The sequence below is a fragment of the Grampus griseus genome (genome assembly GCF_964374135.1).
Source record: "Grampus griseus genome assembly, chromosome: 14".
Lineage (NCBI taxonomy): Eukaryota > Metazoa > Chordata > Mammalia > Artiodactyla > Delphinidae > Grampus > Grampus griseus.
In genome coordinates, this window is record NC_139008.1 from 39777351 (window position 1) to 39798220 (window position 20870).

Consider the following 20870-nt stretch of genomic DNA (forward strand, 5'->3'; position numbering starts at 1 on the left):
GTGAGATGTGTAGCCTTCATGGAGGCAGGATTCCCTTTTGCTCATATATAGAGAGAAAATACGTGCGTATATTTTCAGTCCTCCGATGTGATTTTTTAAGGGCGGGTGTGAGCTTTGCTTGCCCGAAGAGAATGCGGCGAAGGGTCTACACTGCAGAAATCAGGGCTTCTTGGGCTACGCAGCCAATAAGTCCCCTTCCCCACATCCCTTCCTGCACCCGCCGTGTGAATAGTGAGGGGGAAGCCAGCCCTCACCACCCTCCCTCTGCAGGCCAAGCTGACACTTTTGCAGCCGACTTCGTATTTAGCTGCTTCATGGGCCATTAGGATGGACTTCCAGGCTGGGGCTGGCCATTTCCAGTGATGTGTACATTGGACCACTCCTCCTCTTGAATGCTGTTTGGGGTTAAAACACGGCATCCTGATTGACTTCAAGCTTATGCGGGGTTCAGTTCCCCGTTGCCGTTTAACAAACGGCCCCGAAACCTAGTGGCTTAAAAGAGAACATCTACTAGCTCACAGTCCTGCAACTTAGGTGGGCACCTGTCTCTCTCCATGTGCTGCTGACGGGGTAACCCGTCTGGGTCTGGGGGAGGGAGGCCTCCAGGGGCTTCACCTGAGGTATGTTGGAACAATGGGGGCTGCCCGGCTGCACTCCCCGCGTGGCCTCAGCTGTAGCCCAAGCTCCTCTGTACGGACTCTGGCCCAGAGGATAGAGGGCATCCTCCCGCTGCCTCCCGTGGGTCCAAGCCAGCCACCAGGCTGGCCCAGTTCAAGGGGAGAGCTGTTTGGATTCCTTTGGTGTAACAGAAAAGGGAGCAAAAGGGAAAAAGTTAATGAAATTCCAGTGTCTATTGCAGAGAACATTCTAGAACATAAGCCCTGAGAAGGCCTTGCTAGGAATTGTAAGGCCGGCAAACTTCAGAAAGATTATCTAATAGATGCCTGGGATTCTTAATCTGGTCGGCCTCAAAGTTTCTGTGGACCCCTCGAAATTGAATGCAGACAGTTGCCAGTGTGGGTTTATTTGGTTCCAGCGCGAGGTGGGGGATTTGTAGCATTCAGTATGTCCTAAAGGAGGCTATAATCCGAAAAGGTAAATAACTTTCATCCCACAACTGGCAGGCAGCATTCATTCCCTGCCTGTGGACAGAACCAGCATTGAAAATAAACACCAGCCCACAATTCTAGCGTTTCAAAAAAAAAAAAAATCAGCTGTTTCGACCAGCACCAACCTGTTTTAGATTGTCTCCTTTTCACAGAAAGCCTATAACTGTTTTCCGCAGTAAGACACTTCCAATTTTAAAGTAAAGATCACCTCTCAAGGTTGAAAATGTTCTGAGAAGACTCTTCACGGTAGAAACAAGCCAAGGTCAGGAAGGGCAGCTGGGAATTGGAAGGGGTCGAAAGGAGAGACACAGATGGAAAATCCAGGGGCCTGGGTTGGCTCCAGGCTAACTGAACCATTGAAAAGAACCATAGATAGAATTTAAGGGATCGTCTCCAAGTCGTTTGACCCTGTATCTGACTTGTCTTTACTGTTCTATGCAGCCATGGGACCCGATGTGCCGGGGAAGTTTCCGCAGTCGCCAACAACAACATCTGCGGGGTCGGAGTGGCCTACGGCTCCAAGGTCGCAGGTAGGCTGTTGCTGTCAAACAATCCCAGGAGGCATCACACTCGGGTCTCGGGCCTGGCCACTGCGCGGCAAAGATTCCCAGTGGAGCAGGCGAGTGGGGACTGGTACACTTAGCAAGAGTGAAAAACATTTTTTTAACTTAACCTATATGGCAAGATCAATAAACTTTAAAAAGTTTTAAGGTGCACAGATCATGAGCACATAGGTCAATGAAGTTTCACAAACTGACCGCATCCACGTAACCATCAAGAAACAAAACACAACCAGCACCCCAAAGCCCTCGTGTCCCCTCCTAGTTACTGCCCATCCACACAAGAACAGTCACGACCCTGATTTCTAACAGCAAATGTCAGTTATTCCCAGTTTTTAAACTTTATATAAATGGAATTGTACTGTCTGTACTCTTTGTGTGTCAGTATCCATAACGTCTTTTTTTTTTATTGGAGTAGAGTTGATTTACAATGTTGTGTTAGTTTCTGGTGTACAGCAAAGTAATTCAGTTATACATATATGTGTGTGTGTGTGTGTGTGTGTGTGTATAGATATTCCTTTTCATATTCTTTTCCATTATGGTTTATCACAGGATATTGAATATAGTTCCCTGTGCTGTACAGTAGGACCTTGTTGTTTATCCATCCTATATATACTAGTGTGCATCTGCTAATCTCAAACTCCCAATCCAACACTCCCTCACCTGCCCTCCCCCTTGGCAACCACAAGTCTGTTCTCTATGTCTGTGAGTCTGTTTCCACTTCTTAGATAAGTTCATTTGTGTCATATTTTAGATTCCACATATAAGTGATATCATATGGTATTTGTCTCTCTTTCTGACTTACTTCACTTAGTATAATACTCTCCAGGTCCATCCATGTTACTGCAAATGGCATTATTTCATTCTTTTCATGGCTGAGTAGTATTCCATTGTATATATGTACCACATCTTCTTTATCCACTCATCTGTCGATGGACATTTAGGTTGCTTCCATGTCTTGGCTATTGTGAATAGTGCCGCTATGGACGTAGGGGTGCACATGTCTTTTCAAATTCCAGTTTTGTCTGGATATGTGCCCAGGAGTGGGATTTCTGGTTCATATGGCAACTCTATTTTTAGTTTTCTGAGGAACGTCCATACTGTTTCCATGATGGCTGCACCAATTTACATTCCCACCAACAGTTAAGAGGGTTCCCTATCTTTTCGAGTTATAATTTTGTCCAAGTAACCATAGCATTTTAATAGGAATCAAATAAGGACGGTAGAATATAAGGAGGTGTGTACAGATTATTGTAAACATACTCAGAACTCTTCCAAATGTTTTTGGTGGGGTTTTTTGTATGTTTGTTTGTTTGCACAGTGCCTCTCATCTTTAAGGGAAAATATTCTACCTAGAACCTTTTTATTAAGTTCCACGGGAAACATTTAACAAATTCCTCTTTATGGGCCTTTAGAAAGAAGGGTGGCTGGTCACCAGAAATTTAGAAACCAACACCTCCCCCCGCCAAAAAAAATAGAGACAGAAAGGGAGAGAGAAAATGAGAGAAAGGGGTTCATAAGCTTTCAACAAGACGCTGGAGAATGGAGTGGCTCCTGGCTTATTCCAAGTTTTGCATCAAATTTGGTTCTTAATTTATTCAGGCTGAGTCATCCAACCTTGCTTTTCTTTTTTTTACAACCGTCTTGATATTTTTTTCCTGGTGATTTAATAGAACCATAAACATACTTTGTGCTGACACTTGCATTTCCAGGAACCTAAATAAAGCAAGAGCAACCTATACAAACCCACCATTAACCTCTTTCAACACTGTCTGCTAAGAGGTTTGCCTAAGCTGGGTGCTGAATTCCTCAAACGAATACATCCAGAGGGTTCTGAAATGTAACTGGCGCGGCTTTGCCCCTTGGCTTTCATCTCTCTGTATTCTGTGTGCCTCCAAAATGCTGGCATCAGAATGTCAGAAGGCATTATGAGCTCAGGGGAAAGAATATCACCTGGTTAATATTTTACAAACCAGGCTCACACTCCAGGTGCTATCTGAGTGGGGGGGTTCCCTGTTCGCAGGGCAGAGTGGAGGCAACTGAAAATGTCAAACGTGGATTTCTCATTCACAATGACGGTCTTCAAAAGAGTTTTGAAGTTTCTGCATGCCCAAAGTAACTGGATTTTTGAACAAGGGATCCTCAGAACAAGTGCCTGCAACAATGAAGAGTTGGGATTAGCTCATGGCAATTGGAGGTCCGCTGGGGTCTTTTTCTCCATCTGCTTCTTTTTCTCTCTTGTAATTTGCACTCTGAAAACATCTAAGCTGCTTATCAAATGTACCTGATTCTCCTGCTCTCTTTGAATTCCCTAAAAGCAAACCTGAAGCAAGGATCTGGGTGCAAGGAGTTTCTTTGGGAGGTGACCCTGGGAAGCCAGTGAGGGAAAGAGAGGGAAAGACGGTGGGAAGAGAGACCAACAGAGGGTGTGTAGATGAGCTGGGGCTCCCTAACTGGGGCTCTGGGGGGCTCTTGCCCCCCGAGAGGAGGAGACTGGGAGTTTATCCACCAACTCGCATCCCTCATCGGTGGGTGGGCTCGGGTGGGGGGCGGGACCTCAGCCTCGAGCACCTGGGCTGTCCCGCCTGCAGCTCCACCCGCAAGGCAGAGGACACGCCCCAGGCAAGCCCCTCGTTCGGATGGGCAGATCCAGGCAGAGTGACAGCCTCTGACTCACCCCTGATGCCAAAGGCGAGCGGATGCAGCCCGGTACCTCAAAGACACGACCCGACCCGTGTCCATGAACCCCGATAGCTCACAGGTCTCAAGGCAAGGCTCTGAGGATCCAGGAGCCCAGCCCAGAGCCGGGGGGAGGCAGGCCCAGCCCCACAGAGGCTCTGAGCAAAGGGGCCGCCTTCTTGCGCTCCTTTAACCCCAGCTTGGTTCCTCTGTAGCCACTCTTACGGGTCCTAAGCGCTTAGGGGCAGGAAGGTCCAGTCCCCACCCTGTGCCCGGCAGGACATCCAGTGACTCAGGGCTCCCCCAGGGGAGCGAAAGGAATTCTTCCTGAGAAAGCCCTGGAGAGGTACTCAGGAATCGCAACAGAAGCAGAATTCTACCTTACAGATTTGGGGGGAACATTTTGTTCATTCTGGCTGGCAATTTCAAAAGTTGGCTGATTTTCCTCGTTCTACTAATAAATGGGCTATACTCTCCGGAGAATCTTTCCTTTCCCGAGCTTTCTGAGCTGGGGAGGTCTGGAGCGCCATCTGGTGGCCGTCCCGTATCACTGCTCGTCTCAAGGTGTTCAGTCACAGGGTAGGGAGGCAATGTCCCAACTGCCCCCTAGATCCCGGGTCTCTTGTCTTCAAAAAAAGGCTAAAGTTAAGGTGCTGCAGAATCTCAGTCCAGAAAAAGAAAGGAAAGTGGAGACGATATGATAAAATGGGTCCTCTGAAGGGAAACAAGGAAAAAAATCATTGAGCATCTCTTCATCGGCCCGTGAGCCTTTTGGGTTTCTCTTCTACTCATACACTTTCTCATTTTTCCATGGAGGTTCCTGTCTTTTTCCTGTTAATTTGCACATGTTCTTGGTATGTCCCACATATTAGCCCCTGATCAGTTTTAATCAGCGCAAGGATCTTCTCCCAAACTTTCACATGAGGCCATTAGTCCAACTGGCTTCCACCTCTGTATGTCATGCCAGCTGGGGTCAAGTTTTATTTTTCTCCAAATAGTGAGCAAACATCCCCAATACCATCTATTTAATAATCCATCCCGTCCCTTTGATTTGTGGTACCACCTTCATTGTATATTAAGTTCCCATACACATGTGGTTAGTCTCTGTGTAAATATAATTTAGAGGAAACTTCCTAGCAACTGTGAGTCAGGAAGTGTAGCCACGCTCCTTCCTCTACTGGGCCTTTGTATGTGCTCTCCCTCTGCCCAGAACACCTGCCCCCTACGGCCCACCTGGCCACCACCTCTTCATCCTGCAGCAAGCGGGTCCCCATGGCATCCTCCAACATCATTGCCCAGGCCAGTCCCCATCCACAGATAAAGATGCTGAATCTTCTCTTCCCAGCACTAATACTGTCAGTTATCACAAATTCTTGTGCCTGGTTCTTTGATCACTATCATTCTCCGCAGGCAGACAACAGTGTCCACAGAGACAGGAGCCATGTCTGTTTTCTCTCACCTTCGCACCCACAGCAGGTTCTGGCGCACAGAGGATGCTCAAACTCTATTTGCTGAGTGACAGAAAGCAAGGAAGGAATAAAGAGAAGGAAGCGGCTGTGGATAAACCCATGATAATCAGTAGAGATTAATCACTGAATAAAAGAATCGGTGGATGAATGGAGTTAAGGGATTAAGGGCATAAAGATCTAAGGACCCAAAGCTGATGGAATTTCTACCAGGTATCTCCCCTTCTACCAGCACCGTCTCACCTTTGCTACTTTAGCCCATTCAAATTAGTTCCAAGGAGACCTGGGCCTTCTCATCACCCACTTTCCCTCCCCAGCAAGGGCACACTGGGAATGTCCATCAGCAGTGAAGACAGGCAGGGGACCCCTTTGCATCAACACCCTAGGCCACTCCAGGCCAACGAGCATCACGGCCGTCCATCCACTGTGTGTCATCTGGATGCTGGAAATAGAGCGTGTGAATTCCCAGCGGCTCATCTTTTCCATTTTCCTGTCAGAATCGCAAAATCTTGGGCCCCAAAGAGGGTCTAAAGTTCCCTGAGTCCAAACACCCACTGACACTTGCGTGATGATAACAACAATAACAGTAGCAATAATAATAATAACATATTGTCTCTTCCAATGTGTCTGGCACGATGCAAAACCCTTAACTCAACCCTCTTTACAGCTTTATCATACATTATTATATATTTTATAAAGAGAACATATTTATTATATATTATTATCCCTCTTTTACAGAGAACGAAACTGAACATGGGGCCACACAGCTAGTAAATTGTAAAACAATTTAGTATCCAGCGCAGCCTGGGTCCCTGCACTAAAACATTTGAAGAGCTTCTCTCTCTTTTTTTTTTTAATTAATTAATTAATTAATTTTTGGTTGCGTTGGGTCTTCGTTGCTGTGCGTGGGCTCTCTCTAGTTGCGGTGAGCGGGGGCTACTCTGTTGTAGTGTGCAGCCTTCTCACTGCGGTGACTTCTCTTATTGCGGAGCATAGGCTCTGGGCACGCAGGCTTCAGAAGCTGTGGCACGCAGGCTCAGTAGTCGTGGCGCACGGGTTTAGTTGCTCTGTGGCACGTGGGATCTTCCCGGACCAGGGCTTGAAACTGTGTCCGCTGCCCTGGCAGGCAGATTTTTAACCACTGTGCCACCAGGGAAGTCCCGAACAGCTTCTCTTTTCCTGCTCTCCTGATGTAGCCTGGACCCAGCCTGGAACGGCACGCCTCCAGTGACGGGAAACTCACTCCCTCACAACAAAGTCTGTTCTGCCTTTGGACATGGGTAACTCTAGAAACTTCTTCCTTAAGATGAGCTCTCTCTTTGACTTCTGTTGCCTGTTTCCATGAGCACAGCTGTTACCACTTCTTCTAGCTAACACATGGCAAGGAGAGAGGAAGATTCCAATTAGTCTGGCTGTCCCAAAGTCTTGGTGCTGTCTCAAAGCTTTAATAACTTCCAAACTTTTTTGAAAGTTTAATTACTTACATTTCCTTATCCACTTATTTATACGTTTTGAAGAGAAAGGTTAATTTCCATTTTTTATTTTAAACATGACTTTATTAAAGTAACTCTTTAAGACAACCTAATTCTTTTCTTAGTTTTAATTTTTAAATCAATGTTTGGCATCTTTAGCCAAAAGGGACTGAGACAAAAAATCGAAATTGACAGTGTATTATTCAAAATTCACAAAACCAAATAAATGGACAACCGATATAAATAATGAACCCTTCAAATGATGTTTCTTGCAAGTTAGTCAGATTTCTACCTCTGAGAGTATGAAAAAGGCTCGAAATGCATCACGCCTTTTGGGAGATGCTATCTCTTGCCTTCAGCCCCTTCCAGGACTCAGGAGTTGCAGCTGGGTGCCCACCATGTGCCGGTCCTGCTGGGGGGCAGGGATGCAGCAGTGAGTCAGCAGACAAGACACCTGCCCTCACACAGCTTCGAGTCTAAAGGGAGACCTAGACAAGAAGCAAACAAACACGACAATATCCGATCATGATTGCCAGTTGCCGGGGCACAGCAAGTGACTTGAGGGCAGGTTCTACAGTATCACCCCTGGGCGTCTGCAGAGCCCCTCAGAGCAGCCCCAGGCTGGGACCAGGCCAGGTGGCATTGGCCTTACCTGCCTTCCTCTGAAGGCAGAGCAGATAGACTTATGCATCTGCTAACGAGTGCTCCTTTGAGCAAAGATTCTAAAAGGAGTTTGAAAACCGCACTGTAGACCATTATCAAAGTACCCTGAAATTTCTCTACCAGCGATGAATTGCTTCCACATATTTGGCCAATAAAACTCCTAATAGTCCAGTGAGTTTGTACGTATTTTATCTGAGTTTTTAAACAAATCAGTAAAAATCGCTTGTTGGCACAATGATTAACATGTTTCCAGATCCTTAAGACCTAGACCAGCATGCATCGGCTCCCTAGCCTGCAGATGAACACTAGTGAACACAACAGTGGCGATTATCGACCCTGAGGTGTGGGGGCGGACGTAGCACTTCCTGGTGTCCGTACCAGCTCACCTTTTGTAGCAGGAGGAGAGGCAGAGGATTTAGCTCAAATCCCCGGGCTGTGCAGCCCCTAGAGCCCAGGGCTGCAAGCAAGCCATGCAGCAGGCGTGAGGCTCAGGTTCTAAAAGGCAGGAGGGACTCACAGATTCACTGCTGGTCATGAATGCGGTGCTCAGGCTGGCGGAAGGGCAGGGGACAGAAATGCTTGACGTGCAGGCTCTCCTGCCATCACCTCGCCGCAGCCAGCAGAGCATTGTGCAAACGTGAGGAGGCCGAGTCCTGGCTCCCTGGGCTTCCCACTCTCCTTCTGCCTCTCACTCTCACTCTCTTGCCTTCCCCATCTTTCTCGCTCTCTCCCCCTCCCCACCCCCCTAGACCATCCAGGGGCAGAGTCCCTCCCTAAAAACCCTTGGGTCACCCTGAGCCTGGGTCTTGCCCGCTAATGGGGCAGTTGCCTGCAAAAATTAATACTGTATCTCATTCAATTCATGCATGCCTCATTCCCTCCGAGCTTAATGAGATTCAAAGAATGCCGGGGGCCTGGGCCCTGAATGTGAATGAGAGCCCTGCTCCCAGCCCCTGGCCGCCCCTGCCTCCCTAGATGCTGAACAGTCCGGAGATTAATACACAACAGCTCTGATGTTCTGGGTGGCACAAAGGGAGCGAGGGCAGGATGAAGAGGGAAAGAGGCAGAGAGACAGGACCTGCAAAGAGAGAGGGCAAAGGGCACCAGCTGGTGACAAAATGCAAAGTCGCCACTGTTTGGCACGTGGGACGGTCCGGGTGCGCTTTGACCAGAGTTGAACTCCTCCCTCTTTTCAATGGAGGCAGGCTATTCAGTGCTGGTCATCCGGGCACTGGATGAGTTCAAGACCATCTGAGTTTCCTCCTTGCAGACGAGTGAATACCAGCCTCTCTGCGACATTTCCAGTCCACAAAGTGGACACGACGTGTGAGAAGAAGCTGTGCTCTTCAGTTTACTCTGTAAGCTGTCGGCCACCTTTGTTAAACAGACTTTCTAAATGAGCAAAATATAGGTGGGCCAAAAGTGAAATGTGGAGTTTTAGATTTCCTATCCCTAACGAAATGAACCATAAAACTTAGCTTCTGGAAAGTTGAAACCAAAGGCTATGCTTCCGCTGTAGGAGCTTTCTCCAGGAGGAAGGATATTAACTAATAATTAGACTTGTTGGCAAAAACGGTGACCTGATTTATGAGTAGAGGATGGAAAGTCTGGACCTGTTATCCCTGCTAGGGAGAAACTCAACTAAATTAGGTAATTATATCATGCATTTATTCACCAAATATTTATCAAGCTTAAGATAAATTCCAAGCGCCATGCTGATGCCCAGGGACATAGAAGTACACAGAATAGACACATGCCCTGTACGCAAAGACCTTGCTGTCTGGTGGCAAATGAAACACACAAATCAACAATTGTAAGAGAAGGCTGACAGTGCAGTGCTAACAGAGGACCTGCAGAGCTGGACCCAGAAAGACTTCAGGGGAAAGGCCTACTGAGATCATAGGTTAGACAGGAGGAGGGTGAACTCTGGGGAACATTGCAGTGCAAGTGCAAGGGAGGGGCCATGAGACGTGGGAGGAGGAAAGAGAACCTTAAGAGAAAAGACAATTTTCTGTCAATTTCATGGGCCCTGTAAGAGCCTGAATCTTCCTGCTTTATATTTTTTTCTGGAAAAATGTTTATCTCAGAATTAACAAAACCTGCATGTAAAAGCATTAACTTTATACCCCCAATGTCCCAATTACCTGAACAGCCATTCTCACGTCAGGTTGCACTTCAAAACCACCTTAGACCAATACCTGCTTAGGCCCCGTGCAAATATTCAGAAACTCCAGGGACCGGGGAGAAGCGGCCCAGGAACAGTATTTAGGAGATGCTCTGCAAATGACCCTATAATTGGGAACTGCTTTAAGATATACAAGCCTATTACCTGCAACTAGAAAAGGAAAATCAAGATGCGAAGGCGGTCCTATAACTTTATTCAACAATCAGCAGTTCTCATCCACATGAACTGTCTGTAGATTTGGGGCCCTTTTTTTTTTTTTTAATTTATTTTTGGCTGCGTTGGGTCTTCGTTGCTGGGCACAGGCTTTCTCTTGGTGAGTGGGGGCTACTCTTTGTTGCAGTGTGTGGGCTTCTCATTGCAATGGCTTCTCTTGTTGCGGAGCACAGGCTCTGGGCGCGCAGGCTTCAGTACTTGTGGTACGTGGGCTTAGTTGCCCCGTGGCATGTGGGATCTTCCCGGACCAGGGCTCGAACCCGTGTCCCCTGCATTGGCAGGCGGATTCTTAACCACTGTGCCACCAGGGAAGTCCCTGTCTGTAGATTTTTGAAAGTGGTGACAGGTACATAGGTAACCAATGTATATCAATCTTCCTTCCTTGAGCTGGTGTGCACACCACATTAGGTGATGCTCGTGTAATAATGTCCTTTGACCACCAGGGACAAGTAAGAAGGGTCAGAAGCCAGCCTCCGACTATGTACAGACCAGCCCTTCGTTTCAAAACTCCCGTGGATGGAAAGACTTAGGTCAGCTTCAGCAGCACTCTAGGTCCCTTGCTACAAAATAGCGTATCAAGCAGAGAACAATCTTGGCCCCAAACAGCAATGTTTAGAGGGTAATGATGAAGGAACAAATGCCCTTCCCGTTGGCTGCTGCTGAGTGGACAGGCTTTTTCCAGACAGCCCAAGGGTGATGTGAACCGTGGGTGCCACAGGCCTGGGCTCCTCCTGAGTCCCTGTACACACAGTCACACAATCAGAGAAAAGTTCCCAGCGAGAAGTCACTCCTACAAGGCATCATAGAAGCACACACTTTACAAAGGTGGCCTAGGGGAGAAGGAGGAGGGGGTGTATCCTGCACCCCACTGCAAATATATTTTAGAATGACCCCTTCAACATTTCTGTCCCCCTAGCCAAAGTCCCTTCTCAGCTACGATGCAACTGAGAGTTCCTTCCCTGCCCCTCCCCCTTGCACTGTCCTGCCCCTCCCTCTGTCCCTGCCCCCTGCCCTCTAAAATTGTTCCTTAAATATCTAAGAGCAATCTCCTCCCCACACTGTCATACCCAGTAGATTTATTTCTCCTCTGAAACGTGTCCCCCATCACCCCCCCAGTCCCTGGAAGCCAAGCTTCCCATCAGAAACAGACCACATTAGGAATTCTAGCAACTTTTGTGAGGGGGATAAAATTGTCTTCAAATAGTTGCATAAGGAAAGGAGTGGGTGGGGTCCAAAAGGATGGAGTGGATCGGTCAGTGCACCTGCCTGATCCTCTGACCACACACACAGCGTGAGGCTGGATTCAGGATCGCCCGGCTGAGCCCAGGCACGAGGAAGGCAGACCTCCAACCACACCCAGGACCCCAGCCCCCTACCCCACCTTGCCTCCTGTGAACCGGGGACCGGCACCCAGACCTCCCCGGCCCTCACTGTCCACAGGGATCCGGATGCTGGACCAGCCCTTCATGACGGACATTATCGAGGCCTCCTCCATCAGCCACATGCCTCAGCTGATAGACATTTACAGCGCCAGTTGGGGCCCCACCGACAACGGGAAGACGGTGGACGGGCCCCGGGAGCTCACACTCCAGGCGATGGCGGACGGCGTGAACAAGGTAAGGTCGTTCCTGCGCCAGGAAGCCCTGAGCCACACCCGGGGAGGAGGGGTACGGGGTGTGGGTGGGGGAGGGGGAGGGGTGAAGAGTGGGGGAGGGGCGGATCGCTGGTGCCGATTGAGCACAGCGAGGGGCAGGGCTGCGGTGGAGGTGGGGCTGTTACCCTGTGCCTTAGCTCAGGTCCTTCGAGAAATGGACCCCAAATTGGGTTAGAGGTCCAGACTTATTGGAGGGGGCGCCTGTGAAGGACAAAGGCAAGGGGGCGGGGGCCCTCCGAGGGCGACGCTATCCTGGCCCCTGCGAAGGGAGTGGGGAAGGAGGGTCCCACAGGGAGCTGCACTAGCACCCCACCGTGCAGACGTGGCTGGGAGCAGCCCTGGGAGCGGGGTCTCCGCGCAAACTGGGTGTCTTCAGAGCACAGCAGGGGAGCTGCGTCCAGATGTTCCCGTGGGGGAGTCAGCGCGCGTTTTCGTGGCTGCCCATCCCTGGGGTCAGTCCGGGAATGGACAGAGCCAAGGAGCAGGGACCAAAGCAGCACCTCAAAGGGAGGCAGCCGGGAGCCGCGGGTCCCTGTGCGGGTGAGCGGCCCGTGGGGAGCGGCAGGAGGTGGCCTCTGCGATCCCAGGGCAGAGTCCCCCTGCAAACCACAGCCAGGCCAGAGTCTCCCTGGGTTCAGGTCCCAGGTCCGCTCTTCAGGGGCTGAGTGTCTATCCGCAGTGACCTGACCTCACTGCGCCTCCGTTTTCCTGCCTGTAAAATGGTGATAACGGTGCATTTCTCCTGGGGTCGCTGTGAGGTGTGAGATAGACATGCAAGTGCTGGCCCTGGGAAGCCCCACAAACGGCTGGCGTTTGCCTGGGTCGTTAGGGACTCTTAACCAGCCACCCCAAAACTTTGAGGCATAATGCACAGTGTTTCACTAGGGCTTGTGGACTCTGTGGTCCAAGAATTCAGATGGGAACGGTGGGGATAGCCTGTCCCTGCTCCACAATTGCTGGGCCTCAGCTGGAAGTCTGGGGACTTGAATCACCAGGCTGGTGTGTGTTTGCAGGCCCCTGCGAGGGGCTGAATTACTGGCCATTGGTGCCACGGCACCGTCTCCTCGGGGCACTCAGTCACTTTGTCTTAGTCTTTTCCCAGGATTGGACTTTCCATCAGGTTGATGCGATGCCCTGTCCCTGCCCTCAGCCCGTCTGAGACAGCCACAAAGATCCCTGGCATTGGAATGGCACAGTGCAGTTTACGGGGGGTGGGGGGGTCACCAATAGGATGGCGGGGAGGGGCAGGAGGTAGTGCTGCTGCCCCATTTCAATGCCCAGACCCTTAGGAGTTTATAGGGTGAGACTTCTGACATACAGACAGCTATTTCCTTATCGCATTGTTCACGGTGTGGCTGGAGAGAGACGATTGCACATCCAGGCCCGGAACCAGGTGACAGTGACAGCACATTACCCAGGGGAACACCTGGCAGATGCCCCCCTTCCCCATCAGACACGGATTTTCACTGAGAAGCATTTTTTGACACCTGAGGCCAAAAGAGAGTCAGAGAGTAGGTGACATCTGGCCTCTGTCAGGGTTGACAGTGCAGATGGGCTCAGTGCAGTACATCCCCGGGCGAGTCCTGTCACTCTCCATGAGCTTCTGAACGGCTCCATCACATTTCAAGGCAGGGTACTTCTCTCTTTCCATCTGTAGCGTCCCCTGCTGCAACTAAAAAGGCTCTTTCAAGTATGATTGTTCTGCAAAGCATGCCAAGTACACCAGAACTTAGGAGAATAATTTGTTATGACTTATCTTCAGCTGACAGCACGTAAATATTTTACAAAGTGGAGTATGGTGAAAAATACAGTTTCTCATTTGACTTTCCCCCAAGCTGTAGGAAGGATTCTTTCCTTATTTCAAGGTGAAATTTTTTTGGACAGTGTTATAGAATTGTTATAGAATTGAGCAATGGGGTATTATACATGAGCAAAAAAGACTTCCTCTCAGTTATTTCAGCTGACTGGTCAGGTCTAAAGGAAAATGTACCCCTGAAAGGTGATCTCCACCTGAACAAAGGAGTCAGATAATTACCTGTTACACTAAAGAAATTCTTATGCTTGTCTTTGAATTTTAGCATCTTGCAGATAGGTTTTGTTTGACCAACACTGTAATGATAAAAGGGGAGAGGAAGAGGAAACGGAGGATAAGACAACTTTCCAGGGATGTACCATCTGCCACGGACCCCACCACTCCCTATCGGATGACATCTGCTTCTCACATAAATGGGCTCCTTAGGGATTTGAGTTTGCATCTCCTAAATTTTCTCAATAAATACTTAACGGAGACAGCAAGCAGCTGGCATGAAGTAAGAGAAGAAGGAAACCTTTTCCCCGTTTGTTTATTTCAGTTTCTTCCTCTTTATAGTCTATGTGTTGAATTTACAGTTAAGACATTCTTCACATTACACACGGGAGTAGATGACAGACAGAGACCCCTGAGTTATGGTATATCTTGGAACTGACTTAGTTCAGGATCCCGCAGAAGTGGACCCTGAGGTGAGGGTTGAGTTCAGGTAGTTGATTTGGGAGGTAAAGGGAGTGAGTGGGGAGGTATAACAGGGAAGAAAGGGGCTATTAAAGGATTTGTTATCAAGTCAGCTACTACCGTCAACTGGAGCTTAATCCCACGGGGAAACTGGGAAACCATGCAGAACACACACTGAAGTTATCCCAGCCGGCGGCACGGGAGCTGGCGGAAAAGTCAGTGGTTCAGGTTGTTCCCAAGGGGTGTAAATGTCCCAGCACTTTCAGCCGGGAGGGAGGTGTGCAGGGCAGCCTTCAGCCTCTGGGGAGAAATCCCTTACACGAAGAGACGCCTGTGCTGACATCTGGAAACCCCCAGCGCAGAAGAAGCCACAAGCTCGAAGGAATACGGGCGACACCCACTACCATCTACCACAATCTCCAAGTGCAATTTGGGCAAAGCCTAATCTGAACTTGGAGTCATCTCTCTCTGGGTAATAAAGGACCAATATGGCGATGTGTTTGCTGGTCAGAAAAGGATGTAGCCCTTACAGAGAGACTGATGGCGAGCAAAGCCCAGCTGGTATGGGATACGGCATCTTACATCACTCTGACAACCAGAAGAGGAATTCAGAGACCACTAGAGGGTCTTGAGAGTGATGACTGACTCATGAACTTCTTTCCACATCTTAAGGAAATGCACCCAGGGCAGCTCTGGCACGTTTTTGGCTGGCTCTGATGACTACACCCCAACCTCTTATTAATCACACCTCAGGGTTGCTACCAGAGGGAACATCTTAGGAATATTTAAAGACAAGGGAACAGAAAATCCTCTGAGGCACAGGCACGGATGAGACAGAGCATTGATAGTTTATTTCCTGGGCGGGGGATGGGAGGTTGCAAAGGGCTCAAACACAGATCCCAGATCTTGGAGCTGGAATATATTATACTAGGGGTCACTTGCAAGACTGGCTCAAAAGCCACCATCCAGGAAGGGGGGCGGGGTGGGGGAGGCTGCCCAAGGAGACAGTGATTAATCAGGACGCGCGAGGAGGAGCCTGGTGCCCTGCTGAAATTTAATCAGAGCAGTGGGCCTGACACAGTGGCACAAGTGCCGGGGCCTCTGGCGGCAACGATGCCTCCTGCCAAGAAGCTCTCAGGACTCCTCCAGGAGCCCTGATTGATGCTCTGAAACCAAACGAAGGTTCCCAACTGCACAGGGGATGCCGCTGCTTGGAATCTGCGGTTCGGCCTCTGAGATGCCTTTCTCAGTTACAGTCCCTCCTTTCATCTCTGAGAAGGAGAAGCGGGAGGAAAAGCTGGCGGGTTTCTGGTGACCCTTCCTAAGCGTTGGCCAGCCCCAGGTGGGGTGGGCAACCATCCTGGTTGCTCGGGACTTTCCGAGGTTTTGCGCTGGGAGCCCCACTTCCCGGGAACTACCCAATCCCGGGCCAACCGAGGCAGTTGTCACTCACCTTTAAGCCTTCTTGATGGTGGCGACCCATCTGCGCCCAGGGAGAAACCCAACCACCAGGTTAAGGGACTGATGTGGACTTAAGCCTTCCACAGCCCCTGTGACATCAGAAAGGTTCATCACGGCGTGTTTGGATCCTGCTAGAAAGAGACAGGATGGCACGGGAGCCTTACCTCCAAGGTGGATACACGGCAGGACAAGTCAGGGGCAACTGCAGGTGTGGGGAAACACGGGCTCAAGTGAAGGATTTAAGCAGAGGCTACGTAGTGCCACCCTCCATTCGGCTTTCTTGGGGATCTGACACCCCACCCACTCCTGCTGAATTCCGTGGAACCCACGGGGGTGCGAGGCAGACGCTGCAGTCCCCTGGCCCGGGGGCGGCTTCCTGCGCGTCACCAGCCGCCTCTCCCTGCGCCTCTGCCTGAGGACCTGCCGACCCCACGGGAGGCGCTCCCAGTCCCAGGCCGCGCAGCCCGGACTGTGGGGCAGCCGACGGCGCGCTGTCCTGGGGACAGGTTCTCAGGGGTCTCCAGAGGCTGGGGGGAGGCTCCTCATCAGCTCACACTTGGTTGGCCCTTCTCCCTCCCCCCACCCCTATCCCCATCTCATGCTCACTTGTGTCTCCTGAGATCGCCCCCCAAGTCCTGGTCTCAGCATCTGTTTTTGAAGGGGCATAAACTGGGACCCACTGCTTCTCCCTGTAGGCGTGACCAGCAGTTCTCTGAGAGTGAGCCCCCGCTCCCAGGAGGGGTCCACTCATCTGTCACCCTTGTTTAAGGTTCTGTGTGACTTCACTGCTACCCCCAACATTCCAAGTACAGAAGAGAAGGGAATAAAGAATGAAACCATAAAACAGCTACACAGAAATATAATGCAGTCACTGATACTGTGCCAGAGAGGGACTTTCTACACGTAAAAGAGGAAATATTTACCCCTCAAAAAAGAGTAATAAGTATTACTCATAAAACCTTTCAAAATTTCTACAACTCTGGTCATTGTTAAAGCTGGTCAATGGATACAGGGAGATTCATTATACCATTCACTCTACTTTTCGTGACGCTTAACGTTTTTCAAATTAAAAGGTTTTTATTCACACTAAAAAAGCAAAAAAAAGCAAAAAGCAATTCAGTAGGTGGTTAAGTTGTCAGGAGTCAGAATATACATTTAGAGAAAAGTGAAAACAGCAACTGTTCTAATATGATACAAATGGCTACTTTTGGCTTGGGATAAAATTTTCTGGGACTATACTATATTCCCTGAATATATATATTTCAGGGACTATATTAAAAAGAGAGAGGTTTTTAATGCTGTATCTTTTTTTAACGTTATATCTATATAAACTAAATGGAACCAAATGTGATGAACTTTATCAGTCAGGAGAGGCTACATTGTGCTGCAGTAACAAACAGCCCCCAAAGCTCAGGGGCTTGAAAGCACAAAGGTTTATTTCTCAATCAGCTGCTCAGCCATCATGGTCAGTAGAAGGCTCTGCTCACCACAGTCTCCTGGGGATCAGAGCTGACACCTGGAACATTGCTACTCACTGTGCAGAGGGAAAGAAAGAGCTCTGCACAGCTGGCACTGACCGGTAAATGGTTCAGCTGAGGAATGATACCATGTATCTGTCACTCCCACTCACAACTCACTGATTAACACAGCTTATAAGACCCCACCCAAGCACAAGGGGGCATTATCATGGGCCTAGACAGTGGGCAGCTAGGAATATTTGACAATCAGCACCAATAGCTACTACAATGAGCCCAGAAAAACTGCTGGGTGACCAGTGATCTTGTGAGGACAAACACACAAATGTCAAATGTGTTTGTGAATAGGTTGAATAAAATTGTTCCATGAACTGTGAGTACAGAAAAGCAATGCTTGTAAATCAATGCATAGTTTAATATGGTATTTAAATATATATTTGTAAAAAATAATAGACATAAGTAATAAAGTGGAAATTTTTCTGCAAGTCAAAATGCAAAATACAAAAGAAAAAAAGTGGGTAAATATATATATGCAATATAGATGACAAAAACTTGGTTAAGGTCTTTAATATAGAAAGAGCTCTAACAAATCAATAAAAAGGATATCATGAAAGAAAAAATAGGTACAGGACATTATCTTTGGGGGCTTGGTGCTTTACTAAGGTATTCATAAAGCAAGAATACTAATGAGCAGTAAAGGTATAAAAAGATAAGCTCATAGTGGAAAAAAAATATATAACTCAAAACAATGAGGTACCAATTTTTTCCACCAAGCTGGAAAAACTATTTTTTTAATGATTCTAAATCTTGACCCAGATAGGCTGGATGTGGAGTTCTTGTGCACTGCTGGTGAAGATATAAATTATTAATAAGCCGTATAAAGAGCAATCATATGGCACTATGGATAAAGAATCTTCATTCATTCCTTTTCACCCAAAATTCCCTATTTTAAAAACTCTGCTTGAAGAAATAAACAGGAATACAAAGACATATATAAAATAATGTTCATTTCAGCACTTTAAAACCTAGAAACAGCCTTCCACGTACGTCTAAGAAAAAGAGTAAATGAATTATGGAATGGCTATTTAAGAAGACTAATAAAAACATATAACGTAAAGTAATATTTAATTATGTGAGGAAATGTTAATAATGTAATGGTAAGTGAGAAATACATTGTAAGCAGGGCCACAAAGGTGGATATACTTTATGATCCCAATTTCATTCTTTTTTTTTTTTTTTAACATCTTTATTGGGGCATAATTGCTTTACAATGGTGTGTTAGTTTCTGCTTTATAACAAACTGAATCAGTCATACATAAACATATGTTCCCATATGTCTTCCCTCTTGTGTCTCCCTCCCTCCCACCCTCCCTATCCCACCCCTCCAGGCTGTCACAAAGCTCCAAGCCAATATCCCTGTGCCATGCGGCTGCTTCCCACTAGCTATCTACTTTACTACGTTTGTTAGTGTGTATATGTCCATGACTCTCTCTTGCCCTGTCACAGCTCACCCTTCCCCCTCCCCATAACCTTAAGTCCGTTCTCTAGGAGGTCTGCATCTTTATTCCTGCCTTACCCCTAGGTTCTTCATGACATTTTTTTTTCTTAAATTCCATATATATGTGTTAGCATATGGTATTTGTCTTTTTCTTTCTGACTTACTTCACTCCCAATTTCATTCTTAAACCTGTTCTTATACTTTGCATTTATATATATAACTGGCAGGAATACACAACATATCACCAGTGATTTTCTGTTCATGGGCGATCACATGGGATTTTTATTTTCTTCTTCATGCTCTAGATTCCAGTTCTTCCACAATGAATATGGTTTTCATTATAAAAATATAATGACTTTTTTAAAGTATGTCAGTGTTGTATTAAGATGTCGAGGTGACTGGAAAATAAAAATGAGTGTAATCGAGTGTTTAGGAAATACAAACTTTATCAGGCTGTCCTCATCAGTGTCTGCAGGCAGATACCACCACTGGGCCAGGGCCTGGGGAGGGGGCTCATTAGTCCGGGTCACTAGGCACTGGGGAGGATGAAGGGACCGACTCACTTTAGCCCGAAGTCTCTCAAAGTGGGATCTTCACCTCCTGGGACAGGTGATGTGCTGAGGGTACACAGAGTCACCGCACCAGCCTCAAGCTGGAACTTTACTATAGCCGATGGTAAGCAATTTGTGCCATTATTTTATATTATAAGCAAAATACAAAATCGGCAAGAACTTTTAAGAAATGTGAGTCTGTGAAAGGCTGCTTTAGAATATACTTTTAAAATCGGCAAGTTCCAACTCACTGCCCTTTGCCAATAGGTTAGAGCAAAGACTCAGCCTCAGCACTGTTGACACTTGGGCCAGATAATTCTTAGTTGGTAGCTGGTGGGGACAGGAGGCAGAGGGCTGCCCTATGCATTATGAAAGTTTAGTAGCATCCCTGGCCTCCACCCACTGGATGCTAATAGTACATACACCACACACATCTACCCAATAGATGCTGGTTGTGACCACCAAAAATGTCTCCAACGGTGCCAAATGCCCCCTGGGGCACAAAATCACCTCCGGTTGACAACATCGGTGGTTAAATACCGCCAATAGTGCCTTGGTGAAAAATTCTCTTTTTGTGAAAACTTTTGAGAGACATTAATCCCACTATACTCCAGAAGACTAATACAAAGACAGAATTCAAAGTGGAATTGCACCACATATAAATACACTTGACAAAAAAAAAAAAAAAAGCAGGAGTGGCAGGAGAGGCAGAGAAGGCAATTCCATTGTCAACCAGAATAACATGGAGGGCAAGTGTGCCCACCAGTCTCCACTGAGCATGCGTTACAGAGTAAGGGCGGGAGACCCCCAGCAGGAAGCCCACCCCTGCGCAGTGCAGGCTTTGGGCCATCTACCCCCTCATCTGTGGGTGACCCTTCCACACCCCGTTTGGGGTTTTGCTCTTCTTTACCACTTGCTCCCTGGATAAAATTCCCTCTGTTGAACTGCCCAGCATGGCAGTATCTTGATCAATGCAGTGTACCTCTCGGGATCAAGTTAAATTTGTAAGTTAACTTGGGGAAAACTGACATCTCTGTGATGCTGCCTTTCTATCCAAGAACATGACAGTGTTGGTGTGTCTTTCCACCTGTGTCCCTCCACAGAATTTCAAAGTCCTATTTTTTTTTTTTTAGTTTGTTGAATTTCTACCTAAGTATTTTATCCTTCGTGTGGCTGGTGTGAATTGTGCTGCTGCACAGGATTGCTGTGAGGATGCAGTGAGTTACTGTGTAAAGTGCTCAGAGCGGTCCCTGGCACACAGTAAGTGCTGCAGAAGTGCTTGCTGTGATTATCATCTGTCATACCCGCCAGTGGATGATTGCTTGAATGCGGGTCGCAGTTATTCTATCTTGGTTTCAGCCCAGCTGCTGTTCAGGTGAAGCTGGGGGGCAGAAGT

The 20870-nt window shown here is 48.0% G+C and overlaps 1 protein-coding gene across 2 annotated transcripts in view; it reads left to right on the top strand.

Moving 5' to 3' along the window:
• PCSK2 (proprotein convertase subtilisin/kexin type 2) overlaps positions 1–20870 on the top strand; it is a gene marked incomplete at both ends in the record, with an annotated part of 214342 nt that overhangs the window by 173275 nt on the left and 20197 nt on the right. For both annotated transcript variants that reach the window (XM_082670978.1, XM_082670979.1), the window contains 2 exons: positions 1551–1639; positions 11788–11963. In XM_082670978.1, the coding sequence (XP_082527104.1) occupies positions 1551–1639; positions 11788–11963 (265 nt within the window). The remainder of the gene's footprint in view (positions 1–1550; positions 1640–11787; positions 11964–20870) is intronic.